A 26898-nucleotide genomic window follows, 5' to 3' on the forward strand; every position below is an offset into this window, starting at 1 on the left:
CCCTTAACTGCTGGGCATATTACAAGTGTGGTGCGTAGCAGTATTTAACGGCCTTATTATTACCAAAAAGCAACGCTAAAGCCATATATGTCTGCTATTTCTGAACAAAGGGGATCCCAGAGAAGCATTTACAACCATTTGTGCCATAATTGCACAAGCTGTTTGTAAATAATTTCAGTGAGAAACCTAAAATTGTGAAAAATTTGTTTTTTTTTTTATTTGATCGTATTTGGCGGTGAAATGGTTGCATGAAATCTAAAAAAATGGGCCTAGATCAATGCTTTGGGATGTCTTCTAAATATAAATATATACATGTCAAGGGATATTAAGGGATTCCTGAAAGATATCAGTGTTCCAATGTAACTAGCGCTAATTTTGAAAAAAAGTGGTTTGGAAATAGCAAAGTGCTACTTGTATTTATGGCCCTATAACTTGCAAAAAAAGCAAAGAACATGTAAACATTGGGTATTTCTAAACTCAGGACAAAATTTAGAAACTATTTAGCATGGGTGTTTTTTGGTGGTTGTAGATGTGTAACAGATTTTGGGGGTCAAAGTTAGAAAAAGTGTGGTTTTTTTTCAATTTTTTCCTCATATTTTACATTTTTTTATAGTAAATTATAAGATATGATGAAAATAATGGTATCTTTAGAAAGTCCATTTAATGGCGAGAAAAACTGTATATAATATGTGTGGGTACAGTAAATGAGTAAGAGGAAAATTACAGCTAAACACAAACACTGCAGAAATGTAAAAATAGCCATTGTCATTAAAGGGTAAGAAAATTGAAAAATGGTCCGGTCATTAAGGGGTTAAAGGTATAGGAAAGTCAAACTTTAACTTGCAGGATTCAGACAGAGCATGTCATTTTAAGACACTTTTAAATTCACTTCTATTTTCAAATGTACTTCATTCTCTTAGTATCCCTTGTTAAAAAATGAAAACACACATATCATACACTAGTGGGAGCTGTTGCTAATTGGTGTCTGCACACATTTGTCTCTTGTGATTGGCTAAATAGATATTTCTTTCATGTAATTAGCAAGAGTCCATGAGCTAGTGATGTATGGGATATACATTCCTACCAGGAGGGGCAAAGTTTCCCAAACCTCAAAATGCCTACAAATACACCCCTCACCACACCCACAATTCAGTTTTACAAACTTTGCCTCCGATGGAGGTGGTGAAGTAAGTTTGTGCTAGATTCTACGTTGATATGCGCTCCGCAGCAAGTTGGAGCCCGGTTTTCCTCTCAGCGTGCAGTGAATGTCAGAGGGATGTGAGGAGAGTATTGCCTATTTGAATGCAGTGATCTCCTTCTACGGGGTCTATTTCATAGGTTCTCTGTTATCGGTCGTAGAGATTCATCTCTTACCTCCCTTTTCAGATCGACGATATACTCTTATATATACCATTACCTCTGCTGATTCTCGTTTCAGTACTGGTTTGGCTTTCTACAAACATGTAGATGAGTGTCCTGGGGTAAGTAAATCTTATTTTCTGTGACACTCTAAGCTATGGTTGGGCACTTTGTTTATGAAGTTCTAAATATATGTATTCAAACATTTATTTGCCTTGACTCAGAATGTTCAACTTTCCTTATTTTCAGACAGTCAGTTTCATATTTGGGATAATGCATTTGATTTAATCATTTTTTCTTACCTTCAAAAATTTGACTTTTTTCCCTGTGGGCTGTTAGGCTCGCGGGGGCTGAAAATGCTTCATTTTATTGCATCATTCTTGGCGCAGATTTTTTTGGCGCAAAAATTCTTTTCCGTTTCCGGCGTCATACGTGTCGCCGGAAGTTGCGTCATTTTTTGACGTTATTTTGCGCCAAAAATGTCGGCGTTCCGGATGTGGCGTCATTTTGGCGCCAAAAAGCATTTAGGCGCCAAATAATGTGGGCGTCTTATTGGCGCTAAAAAATATGGGCGTCGCTTTTTGTCTCCACATTATTTAAGTCTCATTTTTCATTGCTTCTGGTTGCTAGAAGCTTGTTTTTTGGCATTTTTTCCCATTCCTGAAACTGTCATTTAAGGAATTTGATCAATTTTGCTTTATATGTTGTTGTTTTTTCTCTTACATATTGCAAGATGTCTCACGTTGCATCTGAGTCAGAAGATACTACAGGAAAATCGCTGTCTAGTGCTGGATCTACCAAAGCTAAGTGTATATGCTGTAAACTTTTGGTAGCTATTCCTCCAGCTGTTGTTTGTATTGATTGTCATGACAAACTTGTTAAAGCAGATAATATTTCCTTTAGTAAAGTACCATTGCCTGTTGCAGTTCCTTCAACATCTAAGGTGCAGAATGTTCCTGATAACATAAGAGATTTTGTTTCTGAATCCATAAAGAAGGCTATGTCTGTTATTTCTCCTTCTAGTAAACGTAAAAAATCTTTTAAAACTTCTCTCCCTACAGATGAATTTTTAAATGAACATCATCATTCTGATTCTGATGACTCTTCTGGTTCAGAGGATTCTGTCTCAGAGGTTGATGCTGATAAATCTTCATATTTATTTAAAATGGAATTTATTCGTTCTTTACTTAAAGAAGTTCTAATTGCTTTAGAAATAGAGGATTCTGGTCCTCTTGATACTAATTCTAAACGTTTGGATAAGGTATTTAAATCTCCTGTGGTTATTCCAGAAGTTTTTCCTGTTCCTAATGCTATTTCTGCAGTAATTTCCAAAGAATGGGATAAATTGGGTAATTCATTTACTCCCTCTAAACGTTTTAAGCAATTATATCCTGTGCCGTCTGACAGATTAGAATTTTGGGACAAAATCCCTAAAGTTGATGGGGCTATTTCTACCCTTGCTAAACGTACTACTATTCCTACGTCAGATGGTACTTCGTTTAAGGATCCTTTAGATAGGAAAATTGAGTCCTTTCTAAGAAAAGCTTATCTGTGTTCAGGTAATCTTCTTAGACCTGCTATATCTTTGGCTGATGTTGCTGCAGCTTCAACTTTTTGGTTGGAAACCTTAGCGCAACAAGTAACACATCATGATTCTCATGATATTATTATTCTTCAGCATGCTAATAATTTTATCTGTGATGCCATCTTTGATATTATCAGAGTTGATGTCAGGTTTATGTCTCTAGCTATTTTAGCTAGAAGAGCTTTATGGCTTAAGACTTGGAATGCTGATATGGCTTCTAAATCAACTCTACTTTCCATTTCTTTCCAGGGTAACAAATTATTTGGTTCTCAGTTGGATTCTATTATTTCAACTGTTACTGGTGGGAAAGGAACTTTTTTACCACAGGATAAAAAATCTAAGGGTAAAAACAGAGCTAATAATCGTTTTCGTTCCTTTCGTTTCAACAAAGAACAAAAACCTGATCCTTCATCCTCAGGAGCAGTTTCAGTTTGGAAACCATCTCCAATCTGGAATAAATCCAAGCCAGCCAGAAAGGCAAAGCCTGCTTCTAAGTCCACATGAAGGTGCGGCCCTCATTCCAGCTCAGCTGGTAGGGGGCAGGTTACGTTTTTTCAAAGAAATTTGGATCAATTCTGTTCACAATCTTTGGATTCAGAACATTGTTTCAGAAGGGTACAGAATTGGTTTCAAGATGAGACCTCCTGCAAAGAGATTTTTTCTTTCCCGTGTCCCAGCAAATCCAGTAAAAGCTCAAGCATTTCTGAATTGTGTTTCAGATCTAGAGTTGACTGGAGTAATTATGCCAGTTCCAGTTCAGGAACAGGGGATGGGGTTTTATTCAAATCTCTTCATTGTACCAAAGAAGGAGAATTCCTTCAGACCAGTTCTGGATCTAAAAATATTGAATCGTTATGTAAGGATACCAACGTTCAAGATGGTAACTGTAAGGACTATTTTGCCTTTTGTTCAGCAAGGGAATTATATGTCCACAATAGATTTACAGGATGCATATCTGCATATTCCGATTCATCCGGATCATTATCGGTTCCTGAGATTCTCTTTTCTGGACAAGCATTACCAGTTTGTGGCTCTGCCGTTTGGCCTTGCTACAGCTCCAAGAATTTTTACAAAGGTTCTCGGTGCCCTTCTGTCTGTAATCAGAGAACAGGGTATTGTGGTATTTCCTTATTTGGACGATATCTTGGTACTTGCTCAGTCTTTACATTTAGCAGAATTTCATACGAATCGACTTGTGTTGTTTCTTCAAGATCATGGTTGGAGGATCAATTTACCAAAAAGTTCATTGATTCCTCAGACAAGGGTAACCTTTCTGGGTTTCCAAATAGATTCAGTGTCCATGACTCTGTCTTTAACAGACAAGAGGCGTCTAAAACTGATGGCAGCTTGTCGAAACCTTCAGTCACAATCATTCCCTTCGGTAGCCTTATGCATGGAAATTCTAGGTCTTATGACTGCTGCATCGGACGCGATCCCCTTTGCTCGTTTTCACATGCGACCTCTTCAGCTTTGTATGCTGAATCAATGGTGCAAGGATTACACAAAGATATCTCAATTAATATCTTTAAAACCGATTGTTCGACACTCTCTAACGTGGTGGACAGATCACCATCGTTTAATTCAGGGGGCTTCTTTTGTGCTTCCGACCTGGACTGTAATTTCAACAGATGCAAGTCTCACAGGTTGGGGAGCTGTGTGGGGATCTCTGACGGCACAAGGAGTTTGGGAATCTCAGGAGGTGAGATTACCGATCAATATTTTGGAACTCCGTGCAATTTTCAGAGCTCTTCAGTTTTGGCCTCTTCTGAAGAGAGAATCGTTCATTTGTTTTCAGACAGACAATGTCACAACTGTGGCATACATCAATCATCAAGGAGGAACTCACAGTCCTCTGGCTATGAAAGAAGTATCTCGAATTTTGGTTTGGGCGGAATCCAGCTCCTGTCTAATCTCTGCGGTTCATATCCCAGGTGTAGACAATTGGGAAGCGGATTATCTCAATCGCCAAACGTTGCATCCGGGCGAATGGTCTCTTCACCCAGAGGTATTTCTTCAGATCGTTCAAATGTGGGAACTTCCAGAAATAGATTTGATGGCGTCCCATCTAAACAAGAAACTTCCCAAGTATCTGTCCAGATCCCGGGATCCTCAGGCGGAGGCAGTGGATGCATTATCACTTCCTTGGAAGTATCATCCTGCCTATATCTTTCCGCCCCTAGTTCTTCTTCCAAGAGTAATCTCCAAGATTCTGAAGGAATGCTCGTTTGTTCTGCTGGTAGCTCCGGCATGGCCTCACAGGTTTTGGTATGCGGATCTTGTCCGGATGGCCTCTTGCCAACCGTGGACTCTTCCGTTAAGACCAGACCTTCTGTCACAAGGTCCTTTTTTCCATCAGGATCTGAAATCCTTAAATTTAAAGGTATGGAGATAGAACGCTTGATTCTTCGTCAAAGAGGTTTCTCTGACGCTGTGATTAATACTATGTTACAGGCTCGTAAATCTGTATCTAGAGAGATATATTATAGAGTCTGGAAGACTTATATTTCTTGGTGTATTTCTCATCATTTTTCTTGGCATTCTTTCAGAATTCCGAGACTTTTACAGTTTCTTCAGGATGGTTTAGATAAAGGTTTGTCCGCAAGTTCCTTGAAAGGACAAATCTCTGCTCTTTCTGTTCTTTTTCACAGAAAGATTGCTATTCTTCCTGATATTCATTGTTTTGTACAAGCTTTGGTTCGTATAAAACCTGTCATTAAGTCAATTTCTCCTCCTTGGAGTTTGAATTTGGTTCTGGGGGCTCTTCAAGCTCCTCCGTTTGAACCTATGCATTCATTGGACATTAAATTACTTTCTTGGAAAGTTTTGTTCCTTTTGGCCATCTCTTCTGCCAGAAGAGTTTCTGAATTATCTGCTCTTTCTTGTGAGTCTCCTTTTCTGATTTTTCATCAGGATAAGGCGGTGTTGCGAACTTCTTTTGAATTTTTACCTAAAGTTGTGAATTCCAACAACATTAGTAGAGAAATTGTGGTTCCTTCATTATGTCCTAATCCTAAGAATTCTAAGGAGAAATCGTTGCATTCTTTGGATGTTGTTAGAGCTTTGAAATATTATGTTGAAGCTACTAAATCTTTCAGAAAGACTTCTAGTCTATTTGTTATCTTTTCCGGTTCTAGAAAAGGCCAGAAAGCTTCTGCCATTTCTTTGGCATCTTGGTTGAAATCTTTAATTCATCTTGCCTATGTTGAGTCGGGTAAAACTCCGCCTCAGAGAATTACAGCTCATTCTACTAGGTCAGTTTCTACTTCCTGGGCGTTTAGGAATGAAGCTTCGGTTGATCAGATTTGCAAAGCAGCAACTTGGTCCTCTTTGCATACTTTTACTAAATTCTACCATTTTGATGTATTTTCTTCTTCTGAAGCAGTTTTTGGTAGAAAAGTACTTCAGGCAGCGGTTTCAGTTTGAATCTTCTGCTTATGTTTTTCGTTAAACTTTATTTTGGGTGTGGATTATTTTCAGCAGGAATTGGCTGTCTTTATTTTATCCCTCCCTCTCTAGTGACTCTTGTGTGGAAAGATCCACATCTTGGGTAATCATTATCCCATACGTCACTAGCTCATGGACTCTTGCTAATTACATGAAAGAAAACATAATTTATGTAAGAACTTACCTGATAAATTCATTTCTTTCATATTAGCAAGAGTCCATGAGGCCCGCCCTTTTTTGTGGTGGTTATGATTTTGTATAAAGCACAATTATTCCAATTCCTTATTTTATATGCTTTCGCACTTTTTTATCACCCCACTTCTTGGCTATTCGTTAAACTGAATTGTGGGTGTGGTGAGGGGTGTATTTGTAGGCATTTTGAGGTTTGGGAAACTTTGCCCCTCCTGGTAGGAATGTATATCCCATACGTCACTAGCTCATGGACTCTTGCTAATATGAAAGAAATGAATTTATCAGGTAAGTTCTTACATAAATTATGTTTTTCAGCTTCCTGTCAGTAGTGCAATGATGTCCCTTCAGCAATGGATAACAAGAGAATTAAGAAAATTTGATAATAGAATTAAATTGGAAAGTTGTTTAAAATTGTATGTTCTATCTGAATCATAAAAGAAAATTTTGGGGTTTACTATCCCTTTAAATCAATAGCTCAACATAAATAGGAATTACACAACTTTTTTACTTTCAGCACACAATATTTGCTCTTGGACCAATATATCAACAAATCCTTTTCTAACACAAATTGTGTTAACAAGCTGGTAACATTTGTACAGAAGATAAAGACTACAATTGTTTTTTTGTGGATGTTAATGCACGTTTAACAGGTCAGTAAATTGTTTCATGTTTTTTTATAATTATTACAAATACAATTTCAGGTTCCTTCTGGTCTCTTTATTCCAAGTATGGCTATTGGGGCCATAGCAGGAAGGATTGTGGGCATTGCAGTGGAGCAGCTAGCTTACTACCACCATGATTGGTTCATCTTTAAAGAGTGGTGTGAAGTTGGAGCAGACTGCATCACTCCAGGACTGTATGCAATGGTTGGTGCTGCGGCATGTTTAGGTATGTTGTTTTTTTTAGCGCTGTGGAATCTTTTGGCACTTTACAAATAACTGATAATATCTTACAGTGTGTAGAGCAACTTGGTCTCTGATTGAAAGAATTAAATTAAAAGTTTAAAATAATAAAGAATATCCACATAGTTTTACATATGTGGTCATATTATAAATGTAAAAATGACTGATACTTTAGGACTGGTGACTGTGGCATTTAATACCCCATTTATATATACAAATAGGTAGAGGTTAAAAAATATTAGACTAGTGAGGGATTATTTAAGGCAGAGTTTGAAAAATTTGGTCGAGCTATAAGAGCTAGACAAAAGGAATGAGATAAAATATTTACTCTCAATATTGGTGCAAATTACTTGCATAATGTGAAAACAAGTACATTATGGACAGAGTTTTAGCTGCTTTTCAAACCTGTAGAAGGTTAATTCAAAATGTCCATAATCTCTTGGCTTTAACTCTCATGTTTTATTTTAATTACTAATTTTTAACATTGCACAATCTGTCTGGCCTAGCCATATTCTTTATATAGCACCTCCTTGTTAGCGGCACAAACACTGTGGCCCTCCAAGGATATGAACAAGACATTTTTAGTAACCTGGGTAATTATTTTTAATATTTCAATATATTTAAAAAAAAAAATTTAAGCTAACAATAATAAAGAGATATAACAAGGGCAAATTATTCTTTATGCAAAAAAGGAGAGGAGGCATAATTACATCTAACTCTAAATATAGAATTTTTGTTAATTTAATGAAAATATAAATATTTGCTTTGTTGGCCCATGCATCCACTACCCCAGCAACAGTTAATTACATCTCATGTTGAAGGGAGAGATTCAGCTTGAATGTGGTATTCTCCCATCCATACCCCAGACACCCTTGCTCACAGCCCACCCCCTGGTATTCTCCAACACACTCTCCCAGGCACACTGTCTTCTGTTTCTGCTTGTGCCAACTGTCATATTCTATGGCTTTCTTTTTACTCCCCTAGAGCTTCTGAAACTTTTGAATAGATGTTAGACAAAAGCAACATAGTGCACACGAGTAGAAGAAACAAAAACTGAAGTTGTACATTTCTATATAGGAATACAACTAAAGATGATAATAAAAAATAAAAAAATGTATGCCATGTGTTTTCACTCTGTACATGAAGAAGTATTTATAAGTTAAAAAACTTGGCCCTATATTTGTAATGTTTTGAACTGGACTTGTACAGATGCAGAACATGAAATTAAAAGAAAGTACGGTAATTGTGTTGTTTTTTTTTAATAAATAAAGGTGGCGTTACCAGGATGACGGTCTCCCTTGTAGTCATAGTATTTGAACTGACTGGTGGACTGGAATATATTGTCCCCCTCATGGCTGCAGTGATGACCAGCAAGTGGGTTGGAGATGCCTTTGGTAGGGAAGGAATCTATGAATCACATATACGCCTCAATGGATATCCCTTCTTGGATGCCAAGGAAGAATTCACACACACAACTCTAGCTCGTGATGTGATGAGGCCAAGGAGGAATGAGCCACCTTTAGCAGTTCTCACACAAGATAACATGACTGTAGATGATATTGAAAGCTTAATCAATGACACCAGCTACAATGGTTTTCCAGTCATTATGTCTAAAGAGTCTCAACGACTTGTGGGATTTGCACTGAGAAGAGACTTGACATTAGCCATAGGTAAATTATGGTACCAAAAATGCTTACAAACATTTCAAATATAAGGTTTAACAACCGTGATCAATGGGAATACAGTTTTTTAAAGTCTGAAAACCCTTTGTTACCCCCCTCCCCGTTTGTATATCCTATGGTTTCTAACTACAAATTATATATAGAATGTTGATATAAAGGCTTTCTATTTTATACATTTTAAAGTTGTGTACTGATCATTTAATTGTATCTCATACCAAACATTGAGAATACAGTGTTCTCCCTAGGACCTTTTTTAGCAGGTGCACCACCCGGCTAAAATTTTAGCCAATATTAAGCTAAAATTAGCTAATATTAAAAATGTTAAATTTTTATTGCACAAATTATTATTTAAATACATTTATGTTAAATTATCTAATTAATTTGTGCTTTGGATAGCAGAAAATTATATGATATAATAGAAAATATTACACTGCCCCCACCCGGCTACTGCATAATACCAGCCGGCAGGCATAGTTTTCTGTTGGGAACACTGGAATATAAGTTCAGGTAGCCTACAATAACTACATTGAAAACGGCATAACTGCCGCCTAGTTTTGTTTATTTTTTTGGTAGGCAAATGTGTGTAATAATACATGTGTATAAAAGTTCCAAAACTAAATGTGTTTCACATCATCCAGGCAGCGAATACATCGAAATTAGCTTTTTATATTATTATTCGTTTATGTTGCAAAAAATAGGAAAATTTATGTTTATTCTTCCGGTGCAGGAAATGTGTTAATTATTCCACAAATCTATTAATTCCACTATGCATTATCTTTTCACCATTCTTTCCCATATAACCTTGAATTTTCTTTTTGTTAACTAACCTTTTCATTTATTATATACTAGTTCTAAAGCCTGTGTACACGGGCCAATTTTTGCAGTACAGCGGTTCCACCCCTTGCTCTCTCTCTATCCCCCCCCTCTCTTTTTCTGTCTCTCCCTCTCTTTTGCTGTCTCCATTCCCCCTCTTTTGCTCTCTCTCTACCCCTCTCGTTTGCTCTCTCTCCCCCCTTGTTTGCTCGCTCTCTCCCTCTCTCTTGCTCTCTCTCTCTCTCCTCTTTTGCTCTCTCTCTCTCCCTCTCTCTTGCTCTCTCTCTCTCCCTCTCTCTTGCTCTCTCCCTCTTTTACTCTCTCTCTTCCCCCCTCTTTTGCTCTCTCCCTCTCTTTTGCTCTATCTCTCCCTCTTTTGCTCTCTCCCCCCCCCTCTTTTGCTCTCTCCCCCCCCCTCTCTTTTGCTCTCTCCCCCCCCTCTCTTTTGCTCTCTCCCCCCCCTCTCTTTTGCTCTCTCCCCCTCTCTTTTGCTCTCTCCCCCTCTCTTTTGCTCTCTCCCCCTCTCTTTTGCTCTTTCCCTAATCTCTCTTTTGCAGTCTCTCTCTCCCCTTTATTTTGCTCTCTTTCCCCCCCTCTCTTGTGCTCTCTTTCTCCTCTCTCCACTTTCTTCCCTCTCTTTTGCTCTCTCTCCCCTTTATTTTGCTCTCCCTCTCTTTTGCTGTCTCTCTCCCTCTTTTGCTGTCTCTCTCCCTCTTTTGCTGTCTCTCTCCCTCTTTTGCTGTCTCTCTCCCTCTTTTGCTGTCTCTCTCCCTCTTTTGCTGTCTCTCTCTCCCTCTTTTGCTGTCTCTCTCCCCCTCTTTTGCTGTCTCTCTCCCCCTCTTTTGCTGTCTCTCTCCCCCTCTTTTGCTGTCTCTCTCCCTCTCTTTTGCTCTCTCTCTCCCTCTCTTTTGCTCTCTCTCTCCCTCTCTTTTGCTCTCTCTCTCCCTCTCTTTTGCTCTCTCTCTCCCTCTCTTTTGCTCTCTCTCTCCCTCTCTTTTGCTCTCTCTCTCCCTCTCTTTTGCTCTCTCTCTCCCTCTCTTTTGCTCTCTCTCTCCCTCTCTTTTGCTCTCTCTCTCCCTCTCTTTTGCTCTCTCTCTCCCTCTCTTTTGCTCTCTCTCTCCCTCTCTTTTGCTCTCTCTAGCTCCCCTCTCTTTTGCTCTCTCTGTCTCCCCTCTTTTGATCTCTCTCTCCCCTTTCTTTGCTCTCCCTCCCCCTCTCTTTTATTGTCTCTCACTCTCTTTTGCTGTCTCTATCTCCCCTGTTTTGATATCTCTCTCCCCTTACTTTTGTTCTACCGCACCCTCTCTTTTGCTTTCTCTATCTCCCCTCTTTTGATCTCTCTCTCCCTTTTCTTTTGGTCTCTATCTCCCCCTCTCTTTTGCTGTCTCTCTCCCTCTCTTTTGTTCTCTCTATCTCCCCTCTTGATCTCTCTATCTCCCCTCTTGATCTCTCTCTCCCCTCTTGATCTCTCTCTCCCCTTTCTCATGTTTTCCCTACCCCCTCTCTCCCCTCTTTTGAGCTCTCCGCACGGCCTTTCACGGCCCCGCCCATGTCCAGCCACGCCCGGCACGCTACGCAGTCACTCTGAGTCTGCAGTTCAGAAGGCCAGGTGTGTTTGTCCTCGTGCACAGTCTCTACTGCGCATGATAGCTTCGGACAAACACACTTGGCCTTTTATAGTATAGGATTCAATATTATAGGTATGTTTTTCTTTTAACTTATTATATATTTTTTTTCCCATAGAAAATGCAAGAAAAAAGCAGGAGGGCATAGTTGGTAGCTCTCGGGTATGTTTTGCCCAGCACACGCCATCACTTCCTGCAGAAAGTCCACGCCCTCTTAAGCTTCGTAGCATTCTGGACATGAGTCCTTTCACTGTAACTGACCACACGCCAATGGAAATAGTGGTGGACATATTCCGTAAACTGGGTCTTCGACAATGCCTTGTGACGCATAACGGGTGAGTTGGTCATTTTGCTAATTACCTTCTTGTATGCTGTTAACCTTTGTTTTAGAAAATAAGTTTAGTAAAGTTGTATATTATTGAAGTGTGAGCAATTACCAAAGTTAAAATAAATCTTTAGTTCTATAGATTGCTCTAACGGCACTGTAATAATTGTGTGTAATAGTTGTTTGTTTTTGTTTGTTTTTTTTTAAATTGTCAGCAAACTGGTTAGGGCAGAATTACGACTAATAGGTTCATTTTAGGAACATCTATATCTGCAGTAAGAGAGTTTTTCTAATTGCCTTTTAGAAAATAGTGTTCATAATGTAACTTGCTTTTTAATAATTGCTGCTTTTTATGAATTATGTGTTTTGCATAAAATAATTAAAGTAATGTTAATGGAATACCTTTTTAACAGTATCAAATTGCGTTTGTTACTATTTACTTAAAGGGACACTGAACCCAATTTTTTTCTTTCGTGATTCTGATAGAGCATGACATTTTAAGCAACTTTCTAATTTACTTCTATTATCAAATTTTCTTCATTCTCTTGGTATCTTTATTTAAAAAGCAAAAATGTAAGTTTAGATGCCGGCCCATTTTTGGTGAACAACCTAGGTTGTTCTTGCTGATTGGTTGATAAATTCATCCACCAATAAAAAAAGTGCTGTCCAGAGGTCTGAACCAAAAAAGCTTAGATGCCTTCTTTTTCAAATAAACATAGCAAGAGAACAAAGAAAAATTGATAATAGGAGTAAATTAGAAAGTTGCTTAAAACTGCATGCTCTATCTGAATGAGAGAAAAAAAATTTGGGTTCAGTGTCCCTTTAATTCAAGGTCACTGCTAAACATGCTAAACAGTATGGTAATATATGCTTTTGATGACTATTAGCCATTTTAAATAAACTTATGAATATTATTTTACTACATTAGCTATAGCTTTCCAAATTAAAAGAACAGTAAGGTTTAAAATCTTCAACATACTTTTGATAACTAAAGGAACTTTCAGGATATACTGAGGTCTTGTTTACACACCACCACTTTCATCCTAATTGTCATTATTTATTTATTTTAATTTGTGAAAACGACCAATCTGAAGCCATACCAGTCATCAGATACCCTTTGAAAAAATCCATAGCCTCTAACTTAAAGGGAAATTGTATCCTGAATGGTCAATTTTGAGTGTCTTTAATTGTTTACAAATCGCTCATTTACCGGTATTCTTTTATTTGAAAGAGCCTTTTTTGGCTGTAGAAACCACTACCTGCACTGAAAATACGAATAACAAACATCTGTAGAAAATGTATGTATACAGAAGAAAATAGCACTGATTAATTTCCCATGGGAGAGACAGAGATTTGAATATCTGAAATAGCTGGTTGTGCTTAATAATAATTAGAATTTAAATACCTACCCATATTCAGACATAGGCAGCATTAGCAAGTCTGCTATACCTGTAGACTTAGCCCATTTTCATGGGCAATTCCATGAGAACAGGTGATGGTTTTAATAAGCAAAACCAATTATTTAAAATACAAAAATAAACATGAAGGAACAGTTTCCCATACATTTATTACTATGCATTAGGTATTACACGTCATTTGAAACACGTTAATGGGAAACTTTTGAGTGGGGTCATCCATTGGCAGCATGTAAACAACCCAACTGTGTACTAAAAGGTACTTTAAAGGGACAGTATACACTCATTTTCATATAACTGCATGTAATAGACACTGCTATAAAGAATAAGATGCACAGATACTGATATAAAAATCCAGTATAAAACTGCTTAAAAACTTACTTAGAAGCTTTCAGTTTAGCTCTGTTGAAAAGGTAGCTGGAAAGCCCACTGCAAATGGGAAATTAGACACTCCCCCCTTCTTTTGCATATGAAAAGACCCTTTACACAAACAGGAGCAAGCTGGAGAAGGTAGCTGACGTTATTCAAATAAATCTTTGGGGCTTGGTTAGGAGTCTGAAAATCAAGCAATGTTCTTTAAAAATAAGCAAAATTATACATTTTTTTTTAAAAAACAAACTTTATGGGCTTTATAAATAGATCATCTACAAAACATTTATGCAAAGAAAAAATGTGTATAATGGCCCTTTAAGAAAGGATTAGAAAAAAAGGCAATAGTTAAAATACTTTTGAATACAAGAAAAATGTGAAGGTTTAATTTCCCTTTAATTTGACAGCAGCTTTTTTTGGTGGTCTTTTATTATATAACACACAAAATAATGTATAGGCACATGTTTGTTTAAAATGCATTGGGTAAAGAGCAGTGTTAAGTATTGCCTATAATATTGAAAGATTATGATGCCACTTGTTGTAAATAGTGTCTAACTTCAATTGTTTGATTATATTAAACCTGGCGTTCTGCTTTTTCACAGAGCTTCTTTGCATTCATAATATGTAATGTGGCCCAGTCACGAACATATTGTGCTTCTTGCTTATCTCTGCACGGTGCTTTGTATGATACGGAGCTATTGCACAATTATATGCTTATTGCTTGATTTTTATAGAACAGAATGCATTACAAATTTGGCAATACTTTGTGAATGGCAATTATAATCATTCATATACTAACATCAAAGCTTGGCGCTATTCGAGCATTCAACCATACATGAATCACAAAGATTTAATATTAAAAATAAATGTAATGAAAGAATACCACTGTATCATATGATACTTTAACCCACATACCATATGAGGTTTACAGAATAAAAATATTATAACAATTAATATGCAAATTGTTTTGAGTATCAGTTGTACAAAATATACCAGGAAAGCATCAGCAAATGATAATCCTGAATTTGGAATGGAACATTTCATAACCATAATGTCCAAATGAGTAATACCCAAATATAAGGTGTGATTCATACCTTGTTTGATGCTGGAATAGCACCTGATGTTGCACGTTGGGGGATAGTTTTGTGCTAGACATTTCATGCTGTCTCCCATTCTTTATATTCATATAGTAATAGTTTAAGAGGAGCCAACTGATTGTGTTGGAAGCCCCTTATTTGTAAGAGAGTCAATTTTCTTTATTCCTTTTGAGTAAATAAAACATTTCATGAAGAGCATATTCTTAAAAAACACCTTGTTTTCATATGATCATTTAAAACACCAGTAGTCTGTCCAGACTATCTCACAAATATTTTCTCTTTCACTTTGTGAGCATTGCAATCTCTCTCCTAATAACTTAAAGGGACATGAAACCCATTTTTTTCTTTCATGATTAAGAAAGCATGTGAATTTAAACAACTTTACAATTTTCTTATATTATTTAATTTGCTTCCTTCTCTTGTTATACTTTGCTGAAAGGTTTATCTAGGAAAGCTCAGGAGCAGCAAAGAACCTAGGTTCTAGCTGCTGATTGGTGGCTGCATATAAATACTGATTGTCATTGGTTCACCCATATGTTGAGTTAAAAACCAGTAGTGCATTGCTGCTCCTTCAAAAAATGATTCCAAGAGAAGGAAGCAAATTTGATAATAGAAGTAAACTGGAAAGTTGTTTAAAATTGTATGTTCTACCTAAATCATGAAAGAAATGTTTTGGGTTTCATGTCCTTTTTAAGGAAATTTTTACAGCAACAAGTTTTTGCCCATCATTTTCATTCAGTCTTCTTAAACAATTGCCCGTGATACCTATTTAATGTTTATATTATACCAAATGAGATCAAACTACACACTACATTAGGGAACTTTTATTGTAATCAACAAAAATACCTTTCTAATTAGAATCTAGAGCTATAGGTTGGGTAGACTTTGACTAAGCATGCAGTTTCCTTAGATGTTACTCTACCACTGACATTGTGTGGCTTAACCCTTTCATGAACATCCTGCAATAAACATAAGCATGAGGAATAAAGAAATTGAATCTTGATGTTTGTGTACGCTGCTGATTCCATCAGAACACTGTCATTCTACTGTGTTGGTTCATCATCATCATCATTATTTATTTATTTTTTATTTCTGGTTCAGACTCAGTTATTAGCATAACATGATCTGTTTCAGGATTGTCTTGGGAATCATCACAAAGAAGAACATATTAGAACATCTTGACCATCTAAAGCATCACGTGGAACCCTTGGTGATTAGACAAACCCTATTTAATCTGTAGACCTCTTTAGAGGACAGGATGCATGAAACTTGTGAACACCGAGCTGAAAGTACTGTCTTATAAATTACTCAAACCAGAGCTTTTAATCCCCACCCCACCTTTGCTATTCTAGGGGGTTGTATGGGGTTTGTTTTTTGCAAATATATAAGCAGCACAAAAAAAATTGAGCTTGACTATAAACACCAACTTTCAGAGTACCTCTTCTATTAAAGTATTGGAAACACAGATACAAACTCATTTGTGCTTATTTTAGTAACCCAGTTACCCTTAAAACATCCACTACCTAATGCCTTTTGTATGGGTTCTGGAGGAATGTGCTTATTCAATGCTGGAACAAATGATAATGTTGGCTGAGTAAGAGGTGGCTTTTAACACTTTTACAATGTCAGTATACAGTAGTTTATGTAAGTGCATTGGCCAAGAATAACTTTTTGTTACAGTACATTACATTGTATTAAACATTTAAAGGGACCCCAAATTTTTCTTTCATGATTCAGCCAGAGCATACAATTTAAAAAAAAATAGTTTCCATTTTACTTCAATTATCAAATTTGCTTTGTTCTTAAGTTGTTAATTGTTGAAGAGATATCTAGATGGTTAGCGTTCACGTGTCTGGAGCACTGCATGACAGGAAATTGTGCTGCCATCTAGTGCTCTTGCTAATGTATAACATTGTTTCAAAACTGCTGCCATATAGTGCTGCAGACACGTGCACGCTCCTGACCTTACCTTCCTGCTTTTCAACAAAATATACCAATAAAATAAAGAAAAAGTGATAATATAAGTACATTGGAAAGCTGTTTAAAATTGTATGTTCAATCTGAATAATGAAAGAAAAATATGGGTTTTTATGTCCCTTTTAAGTAGATTTCCTAAAAAAATAGGCGTCAATCTTATTATAGTTTCACTTTATATATACTGTGTATATCTTGCTCATATATCTTGATGCATAATGCAAGTGAGCATTCTTCATTTTCAGCTATATTATAGCACGCAGAAAGCTATTTGTGCAATTGCATGAAACGCGTATGTAAACCAAAGCTTTCATAACTCCCCCATGTCCGATCGTTTATCATTCAGCTAGTTTTTAGGCTGTTCAGAAACATTTCTGTATATATTTTTTTTTCTGCTCAATTAACATATTGTAAATTCATATTTGGAATAATTCTAATACACTTTTAGCCCAAAATAATCCTAATCATGAATGCTGCTTGCTTTAGTTTGTCTTTTATATATAGTCTGTAGATCCATCCCACATATTTGGTTTGAAACAAATATTTCATATAGCATTGAATGCTAATAATTCACAAGAATTTCATGCCTCCTTTCAAAAATCAAAATACTAACCAAAATAACAAGGGCATCTGATCAATTTGTTCCACTTTGTGATATTATCCTGGTTACCATTTGTGTTCCAATCACTGTGGGGATGGGTGATTTTAGGATTTTCAGGTTTATTTTAATTTTTTATTTTTATTTGTTTGATTCTGAAATCCAAATTCTCATGTTCCAAATCTGAGTATGCAACTACATATTATATGTATGTATGAACATATTTTCTTCTGGTTCACCACCCATCCCTTCTTTTTTTTTCCAGTACTATTTTATTTTGCTCAACATCTATGAGAACATATGTTCACTGTCTTGTTAATGTGTGTTGCTCAAAAATCAAATGAGATTGGACATACATTATTGTCTATATATATATATAAATATATATATATAGTCATGCTTTGACTATTGTGTAACTATGACCATCATTTAAACAAAACAAAAACAGGATAAATATCACAATTTGTAATTCATATCTTAGTCTTTTTTCTGTATAGATTCCATCTCCCTTTTTTGTGCACATATTTACAATTACACTTTCACTTGGGAATGCAATGCTAGCAATGGGATAATGATTTGTGTCTTCACTGAATTGTTTGTAAACTGTAACATTTCATTTGACAAACATTATTAGTTAGTGCAAGTACTAATCTGACTGCAGATTTGATGTAAATCAGTTGGTTTATAAATATAATTTTTATAAATATATCTTAGTAAAATATGGATATTGGTCAAGTGGAATCTCATGCTGCAGACAATTCAGTTTTTCTTCTAAATCAGTAAAATTGGTAAGAAACTTCAAAAATCATTTTGTTATGCTTTAAAATCTAGGCCTGAAGCACTGATTTATAACTGTGCGTATGTTAAAAGGGAAACAAATTGCTATTGAAAGCTGTTAATCGGCAATATAAATAATAGAATTGATTAATTGGGCTAAAATGGTGGTGGGTTTTCTTCTTATTTCAGATAATGTCTTATTTTACGTACAGATTTGTTTTAATTGTTAATGTACATTTCTCCTTAGGCGCCTCCTTGGCATTATCACAAAAAAAGATATTCTCCGGCATATGGCCCAAATGGCAAATCACGACCCCGAGTTAATAATGTTCAACTGAACGTTATCTCTGAGGAAGATAGAGAGGAAACGGAAGAGGAGATCAGCTTGCTACAGGACTCTATGTCCTGATGCGAGTATAAGAGAAAACTGGAAGCGTTTTTTGTTACAATCTATTGCCTCCTGTTGCAACATTTCCCTTGTGTTGGCATTTATGTGGAAAAATATCGACCACTACTTGTAACAAGATGCAGGTTGTTTATAAGTTAAATTGGAACAGCTAAACCATGCAGAAGAGCTAAGTTGTTGCAGGAGTGTGAGGTGTGTTTATTTTCTCCCTATGGTACACAAGGAATGACTTTGATTTGAGCCATCTTTATTCGAGACGTGCTACCCTTTCATCACTGGAGAAAATACTGTTTTTCTGAATAATATGCTTTTGTACATTCCAGGACAAATTGAATTTCCTTCTTTACCCCTCCTTCCTTACCGAAACTCAATAAGATAACTTTTAAATAGAGATGTCTCATATTGAGATTTGCAATTTTTCTTAAGCAACAGCAAACACAAGAGGTGTTTTCTTGTGCCATACAACTTTTAGCTTGGTGCAGATGTTCAGCAAAATCAGCTAGTTCCTGCAGGAGATACCAATTTAAAAAGCTCACAGAATTTGAACGGCTTCTGATTTCTCAGTTTTTGCTCTGTAAAATGATGTGGTTTATGCAACTTTATTTTTGTACTGCTGGAGCCCTTAATGTTTTGCAGTGTTAACACTATTACTATAAAGATGGTTTGCTAAGACCCTGGCAGGACATAGAGCCATTTCTGTGGTTCAGTTTGCACATGAATTGCAATTAAAATCACCAACTTTTAAATATATTGTGATGCAGTTTGGAATCAGTGATCTTCTTGAGGAGTACAGGAAATAGTTATCAAGCAATGTTTTCTCACTATACATGAAAATGTGAAAACTCTGTGATATGATCATATATACAAATACACTGGAAATATGTAATCTACTTGAAGTTAAAATTACTCATTGCATTTTCAGGGAGAAGGGTAAACCCACTACTAGAGGGGAGGTGTGACTTTATAACTTGCACTAAATGTACATCTCAAATCATTGTATTCAATTTAAAAAAAAAAATATATATATATATATATTTTTCCCCCCATTTTAAAATAAATTGTATTTAATGTGAAAATTGTGAATACGAACAATACAATTATGAATTTATTTTAGGTGGGCAGGCCTATATATGTATATATCTTTTTTATGACTGATTTGACCAATATGGAGATAGCTCTACATATCTAGTTTGAGCACACAAAAATTCAAAGGCTAAGGAAGAAGAGATCCTTTTAACTTGTTCATGTCTAATCGCTTGACTCCAGTTTCATTGGATCATTGAAATGATGATTTGAATAAGTGATTTTGAAAGCTCATATCAACAAAAGCATTAAGTGAGACAAATGCTCAGTCAAAGGTGAAACCTAAACAAGGACAACGTTCTACAATCCTTTATGTAAGCAATAAAACATAGTATGTGTTAATATTCTGCAATGGTAGTAATTGGTGCCTATACTGCTTTAAATTGCAGAGTATTTCTCAAACCTTATTTTAATCACTTTACATAACTAGAGTTCTTTAAATGCCACTTATTTAAATGGATGATCATTGTTAGTACTCCTGTAATTGATACAAAGGGTATTTTGCTTGTAATAAGTATCTAGTACTTTATCTTGAAACTGCCTTTATATTACATTTGAAAAGTGATATTTTTTTTATTTTATTTTTTAAGAAAAAAGGTGCATTATTTGTTATGGTTTAAGTGCCATGAGATGTCCTTTGTTAGCATATAGTTCACATGACCTGCTATAATCAATTTCAAGCACGCTATAGCCATTTTTATTAGTTTGTGTGAGTAAAATGACATCATTGGGTGAATTGCCTTTTGATATTGCAGTAAGTTTTGGGAATGTGGCTTTGGAGTTTAAAATGACAAAAAACAGGAGCACAGAAAACTTAGCACAAATGTAACCATATACATGGAAGAACCTATTTAAACACACAAACGGCTTAATTACCCCTATGCTCTCATGAAGCTACCTATTCCAAAACCTAATTTTTTTTATTTTTTACTACATCTTAATTTGAACTTGTATGTTACAGGCAGCTTTATTACGTCTTCCTTGTAATCACAGCATTTTTGTCATTAAACAGTCTCAGGTAGCTATTTTCTTTCTGTTCATTCTGATAATACATTGCTGAAGTCTTAACACTTTCTTCCAAATTGTATCATCTATTTATGCCTTTTGAAGTATCCATGTATTGCTATAATATAAATGCCTCTCCAATGCATTTACATCAACGCATTTCTATATATGTAAAAAACAATGTAGACATGGCTTTTACAAAAACTAGCAAAATACATTTGAACCCAGCTGAACTTGGATAAAGTTACTTTAGTGCTTTTGTGGGCAAATTGCTGTGGATTTGGGGAGCTTTTTTAACAAGGCATTCATTGTACTATTTCTTGACATATTTGCATCTTTTTAACATATTTTTTTTCCATGATCATATAAGAGATTGATGTTTATTAATTATAAACAAATAAGGTACCACTAATAAATACTAACTTTACCACCAATAACGACTTTGTTACATCTGGACATTTGACAAGAACGTATACTGATATGGTAATATTGATTCTTACATAAACATTACATTCCAGGTTTATGAATGCAACCAAAAATAAACTAATAAATTTCACATAATTTCACTTTGTTTTGTATATTATATCATTCTACTCCGTGTTCCTCTAACAAGTATTACACATGTTCTATGTAGAACATCTTTTGAATAGCTTCCTCCATGTGTGAGAAACCTTTTTTTTTCAGTCAGGACAATATGGGCATTCCGAGGTACAAATCCACGTTTAAAGAAATTTGTTAGACATTTTTTTTACCACACAGAGATGTTTAAATAATGTTAAGTTAGTTGAGAAAAATAAAATCTTCAGTACTGCTTTAATATATGCTGTGGCCAGAGCAAATGAGTAAACTGCTGCCTGCCAGAAACAATTATATCAGGATTTAAAATCTAAGATCTTTAAATAATGACCATACGTTGTTCATGCACTTTTCAGTTTTAGTCTAGCAAAGCATGACTAAGGAGTCCATTGAACTTATGTCGGCTCTTATGTGTGAATAGCATTTCCTGTTTGTTAAAGAATATCCTTTTATTATGTAATACTGGGCAGAGCCTTAAAATAACTTACTAAATGGCATAGTTAAAGATGTATTTGCTTTTTAATTTTATTCATAAGTCTTTTTATGGGTTGATGAATGCATAATTCTATAATCAGTTGACGTTGACTAAAGCTGTATTTAATATCGATCTTAATGTTTTTATTTATACTAGTATGGTAGAGCTGCATATTAATGTGTCATGATGACTGTAATGTTTCAATAAACAGGTATTAAAGTCATGTATGAACAATCTCTTGTTTGACTCCTCACTACAAAAACACTAAGATAAAAGTAAAACAAGCCAGTGATTTTTAACTTTTAGCCATGATTCTTTGTTTACCTGATAAATTAATTTATTAATGATGGTGAGAGTCCTTGAGCCATCACATGTGGGATTAAAGTCCAGCAGGAGGAGGCAAAATACCCCATGTAACCATTTTAATCCCTCCCACTTTACCCCATGATACCTTACATACATATGGCCAAGAGAAAGAAAAAATAAAGTAGGAAAGGAAAAGCAGGGTAAGAGAAGTGCAAACTGGTACTGCTGCCAACTGTTACAAAATAAAACAAGGGGGTGGAGCTGACTGCCAAAGCGGTTGGGCGCATCTTGAGGAGGCTCCTGATTCTAGCAAAATTATTTGAGTAATTTCTCTTGTTAAGAGTATCCAGTCCACGGATCATCCATTACTTGTGGGATATTCTCCTTCCCAACAGGAAGTTGCAAGAGGATCACCCACAGCAGAGCTGCTATATAGCTCCTCCCCTAACTGTCATATCCAGTCATTCTCTTGCAAGCCTCAACCAAGATGGAGGTCGTAAGAGGAGTTTGGTGTTTTATACTTAGTTTATTCTTCAATCAAAAGTTTGTTATTTTTAAATGGTGCCGGAGTGTACTGTTTATCTCAGGCAGTATTTAGAAGAAGAATCTGCCTGCGTTTTCTATGATCTTAGCAGAAGTAACTAAGATCCATGGCTGTTCTCACATATTCTGAGGAGTGAGGTAACTTCAGAGAGGGAATGGTGTGCAGGTTTTCCTGCAATAAGGTATGTGCAGTTAATATTTTTCTAGGGATGGAATTTGCTAGAAAATGCTGCTGATACCGAACTAATGTAAGTAAAGCCTTAAATGCAGTGATAGCGACTGGTATCAGGCTTATTAATAGAGATACATACTCTTATAAAAATGTAATATAAAACATTTGCTGGCATGTTTAATCGTTTTTATATGTATTTGGTGATAAAACTTATTGGGGCCTAGTTTTTTTCCACATGGCTGGCTTGAATTTTGCCTAGAAACAGTTTCCTTAGGCTTTCCACTGTTGTAATATGAGTGGGAGGGGCCTATTTTAGCGGGTTTTTTTGCACAGCAAAAATTACAGACACAGACATCCAGCTTCTTCCTGCATGATCCAGGACATCTCTGGAGGGTTCAAAAGGCTTCAAAGTCGTTTTTGAGGGAGGTAAAAAGCCACAGTAGAGCTGTGGCAGTTGTTGTGACTGTTTGAAAAAACGTTTTTGTCTTTTATTATTAGTTTTGGGTATTAAGGGGTTAATCATCCATTTGCAAGTGGGTGCAATGCTCTGCTAACTTGTTACATACACTGTAAAAATTTCGTTAGTGTAACTGCCTTTTTTCACTGTTATTTCAAATTTTGACAAAATTTGTGTTTCTTAAAGGTGCAGTAACGTTTTTTATATTGCTTGTAAACTTGTTTAAAGTGTTTTCCAAGCTTGCTAGTCTCAGTGCTAGTCTGTTTAAACATGTCTGACACAGAGGAAACTACTTGTTCATTATGTTTGAAAGCCATGGTGGAGCCCCATAGGAGAATGTGTACTAAATGTATTGATTTCACCTTAAACAGTAAAGATCAGTCTTTAACTATAAAAGAAATATCACCAGAAGATTCTGACGAGGGGGAAGTTATGCCGACTAACTCTCCCCACGTGTCAGACCCTTCACCTCCCGCTCAGGGGATGCACGCTAATATGGCGCCCATAGCGATTACCTTGCAGGACATGGCTGCAATCATGAATAATACCCTGTCAGAGGTATTATCCAGGTTGCCTGAATTAAGAGGCAAGCGCGATTGCTCTGGGGTTAGGAGAAATACAGAGCGCGCAGATGCTGTAAGGGCCATGTCTGATACTGCGTCACAATATGCAGATCATGAGGACGGAGAGCTTCAGTCTGTGGGTGACATCTCTGATTCGGGGAAACCTGATTCAGAGATTTCTAATTTTAAATTTAAGCTTGAGAACCTCCGTGTGTTGCTTGGGGAGGTATTAGCTGCTCTGAATGACTGTAACACAGTTGTAGTACCAGAGAAATTGTGTAGGCTGGATAAATACTATGCGGTACCGGTGTGTACTGATGTTTTTCCTATACCTAAAAGGCTTACAGAAATTATTAGCAAGGAGTGGGATAGACCGGGTGTGCCTTTTTCCCCACCTCCTATATTTAGAAAAATGTTTCCAATAGACGCCACTACATGGGACTTATGACAGGCGGTCCCTAAGGTGGAGGGAGCAGTTTCTTCTTTAGCAAAGCGTACTACTATCCCGGTTGAGGACAGTTGTGCTTTTTCAGATCCAATGGATACAAAATTGGAGGGTTACCTTAAGAAAATGTTTATTCAACAAGGTTTTATTTTACAGCCCCTTGCATGCATTGCGCCTGTCACGGCCGCGGCGGCATTCTGGTTTGAGGCCCTGGAAGAGGCCATCCATACAGCTCCATTGACTGAAATTATTGACAAGCTTAGAACACTTAAGCTAGCTAACTCATTTGTTTCTGATGCCATTGTTCATTTGACTAAACTAACGGCTAAGAATTCCGGATTCGCCATCCAAGCGCGTAGGGCGCTATGGCTTAAATCCTGGTCAGCTGACGTGACTTCGAAGTCTAAATTACTCAACATTCCTTTCAAGGGGCAGACCTTATTCGAGCCTGGGTTGAAGGAAATTATTGCTGACATTACTGGAGGTAAGGGTCACACCCTTCCTCAGGACAGGGCCAAAGCAAAGGCCAAACAGTCTAATTTTCGTGCCTTTCGAAATTTCAAGGCAGGTGCAGCATCAACTTCTTCCGCTTCAAAACAAGAGGGAACTTTTGCTCAATCTAAGCAGGCCTGGAAACCTAACCAGTCCTGGAACAAAGGCAAGCAGGCCAGAAAGCCTGCTGCTGCCTCTAAGACAGCATGAAGGAACGGCCCCCTATCCGGCGACGGATCTAGTAGGGGGCAGACTTTCTCTCTTCGCCCAGGCGTGGGCAAGAGATGTTCAGGATCCCTGGGCGTTGGAGATCATATCTCAGGGATATCTTCTGGACTTCAAAGCTTCCCCTCCACAAGGGAGATTTCATCTTTCAAGGCGATCTGCAAATCAGATAAAGAAAGAGGCATTCCTACGCTGTGTGCAAGACCTCCTAGTTATGGGAGTGATCCATCCAGTTCCGCGGACGGAACAAGGACAGGGTTTTTATTCGAATCTGTTTGTGGTTCCCAAAAAAGAGGGAACCTTCAGACCAATTTTGGATCTAAAGATCTTAAACAAATTCCTCAGAGTTCCATCTTTCAAAATGGAAACTATTCGGATCATCCTACCCATGATCCAAGAAGGTCAGTACATGACCACAGTGGACTTAAAGGATGCCTACCTTCACATACCGATTCACAAAGATCATTATCGGTTTCTAAGGTTTGCCTTTCTAGACAGGTATTACCAATTTGTAGCTCTTCCCTTCGGGTTGGCTACAGCCCCGAGAATCTTTACAAAGGTTCTGGGCTCACTTCTGGCGGTTCTAAGACCGCGAGGCATAGCGGTGGCTCCGTATCTAGACGACATCCTGATACAGACGTCAAGCTTTCAAGTTGCCAAGTCTCATACAGAGATAGTTCTGGCATTTCTGAGGTCGCACGGGTGGAAAGTGAACGAGGAAAAGAGTTCTTCATCCCCACTCACAAGAGTCTCCTTCTTAGGGACTCTTATAGATTCTGTAGAAATGAAAATTTACCTGACGGAGTCCAGGTTATCAAAACTTCTAAATGCTTGCCGTGTTCTTCACTCCATTCCGCGCCCTTCGGTAGCTCAGTGTATGGAGGTAATCGGCTTAATGGTAGCGGCAATGGACATAGTGCCATTTGCGCGCCTTCATCTCAGACCGCTGCAATTATGCATGCTGAGTCAGTGGAATGGGGATTACACAGATTTGTCCCCTCTGCTAAATCTGGATCAAGAGACCAGAGATTCTCTTCTCTGGTGGTTGTCTCGGGTACACCTGTCCAAGGGTATGACCTTTCGCAGGCCAGATTGGACAATTGTAACAACAGATGCCAGCCTTCTAGGTTGGGGTGCAGTCTGGAATTCCCTGAAGGCACAGGGATCGTGGACTCAGGAGGAGAAACTCCTTCCAATAAATATTCTGGAGTTAAGAGCGATATTCAATGCTCTTCTGGCTTGGCCTCAGTTAGCAACACTGAGGTTCATCAGATTTCAGTCGGACAACATCACGACTGTGGCTTACATCAACCATCAAGGGGGAACCAGGAGTTCCCTAGCGATGTTAGAAGTCTCAAAAATAATTTGCTGGGCAGAGTACCACTCTTGCCACCTGTCAGCAATCCATATCCCAGGCGTGGAGAACTGGGAGGCGGATTTCCTAAGTCGTCAGACTTTCCATACGGGGGAGTGGGAACTCCATCCGGAGGTGTTTGCTCAGTTGATTCATCGTTGGGGCAAACCAGAGTTGGATCTCATGGCGTCTCGCCAGAACGCCAAGCTTCCTTGTTACGGATCCAGGTCCAGGGACCCAGAAGCGACGCTGATAGATGCTCTAGCAGCGCCTTGGTTCTTCAACCTGGCTTATGTGTTTCCACCGTTTCCTCTGCTCCCTCGACTGATTGCCAAAATCAAACAGGAGAGAGCATCAGTGATTCTGATGGCGCCTGCGTGGCCACGCAGGACTTGGTATGCAGACCTAGTGGACATGTCATCCTTTCCACCATGGACTCTGCCTCTAAGACAGGACCTTCTGATACAAGGTCCTTTCAATCATCCAAATCTAATTTCTCTGAGACTGACTGCATGGAGATTGAACGCTTGATTCTATCAAAGCGTGGCTTCTCCGAGTCAGTCATTGATACCTTAATACAGGCACGAAAGCCTGTTACCAGGAAAATCTACCACAAGATATGGAGTAAATATCTTTATT

The 26898-nt window shown here is 37.4% G+C and overlaps 1 protein-coding gene across 5 annotated transcripts in view; it reads left to right on the forward strand.

Annotated features, from left to right (window-relative positions):
* The window catches only part of CLCN3 (chloride voltage-gated channel 3), a 294065-nt gene extending 272129 nt beyond the window's left edge, over nt 1-21936 (forward strand). For 3 of the 5 annotated variants that reach the window (XM_053703819.1, XM_053703820.1, XM_053703821.1), the window contains 5 exons: nt 7282-7468; nt 8754-9152; nt 11721-11937; nt 15943-16018; nt 18405-21936. In XM_053703819.1, the coding sequence (XP_053559794.1) occupies nt 7282-7468; nt 8754-9152; nt 11721-11937; nt 15943-16018; nt 18405-18566 (1041 nt within the window). In that variant the 3' untranslated portion in view covers nt 18567-21936. The remainder of the gene's footprint in view (nt 1-7281; nt 7469-8753; nt 9153-11720; nt 11938-15942; nt 16019-18404) is intronic. The other 2 variants (XM_053703822.1, XM_053703823.1) reach the window with 1 other exon arrangement.
* Nucleotides 21937-26898: the final 4962 nt, after the last annotated feature.

This window comes from Bombina bombina, chromosome 2, assembly GCF_027579735.1.
Source record: "Bombina bombina isolate aBomBom1 chromosome 2, aBomBom1.pri, whole genome shotgun sequence".
Classification (NCBI taxonomy): Eukaryota; Metazoa; Chordata; class Amphibia; order Anura; family Bombinatoridae; genus Bombina; species Bombina bombina.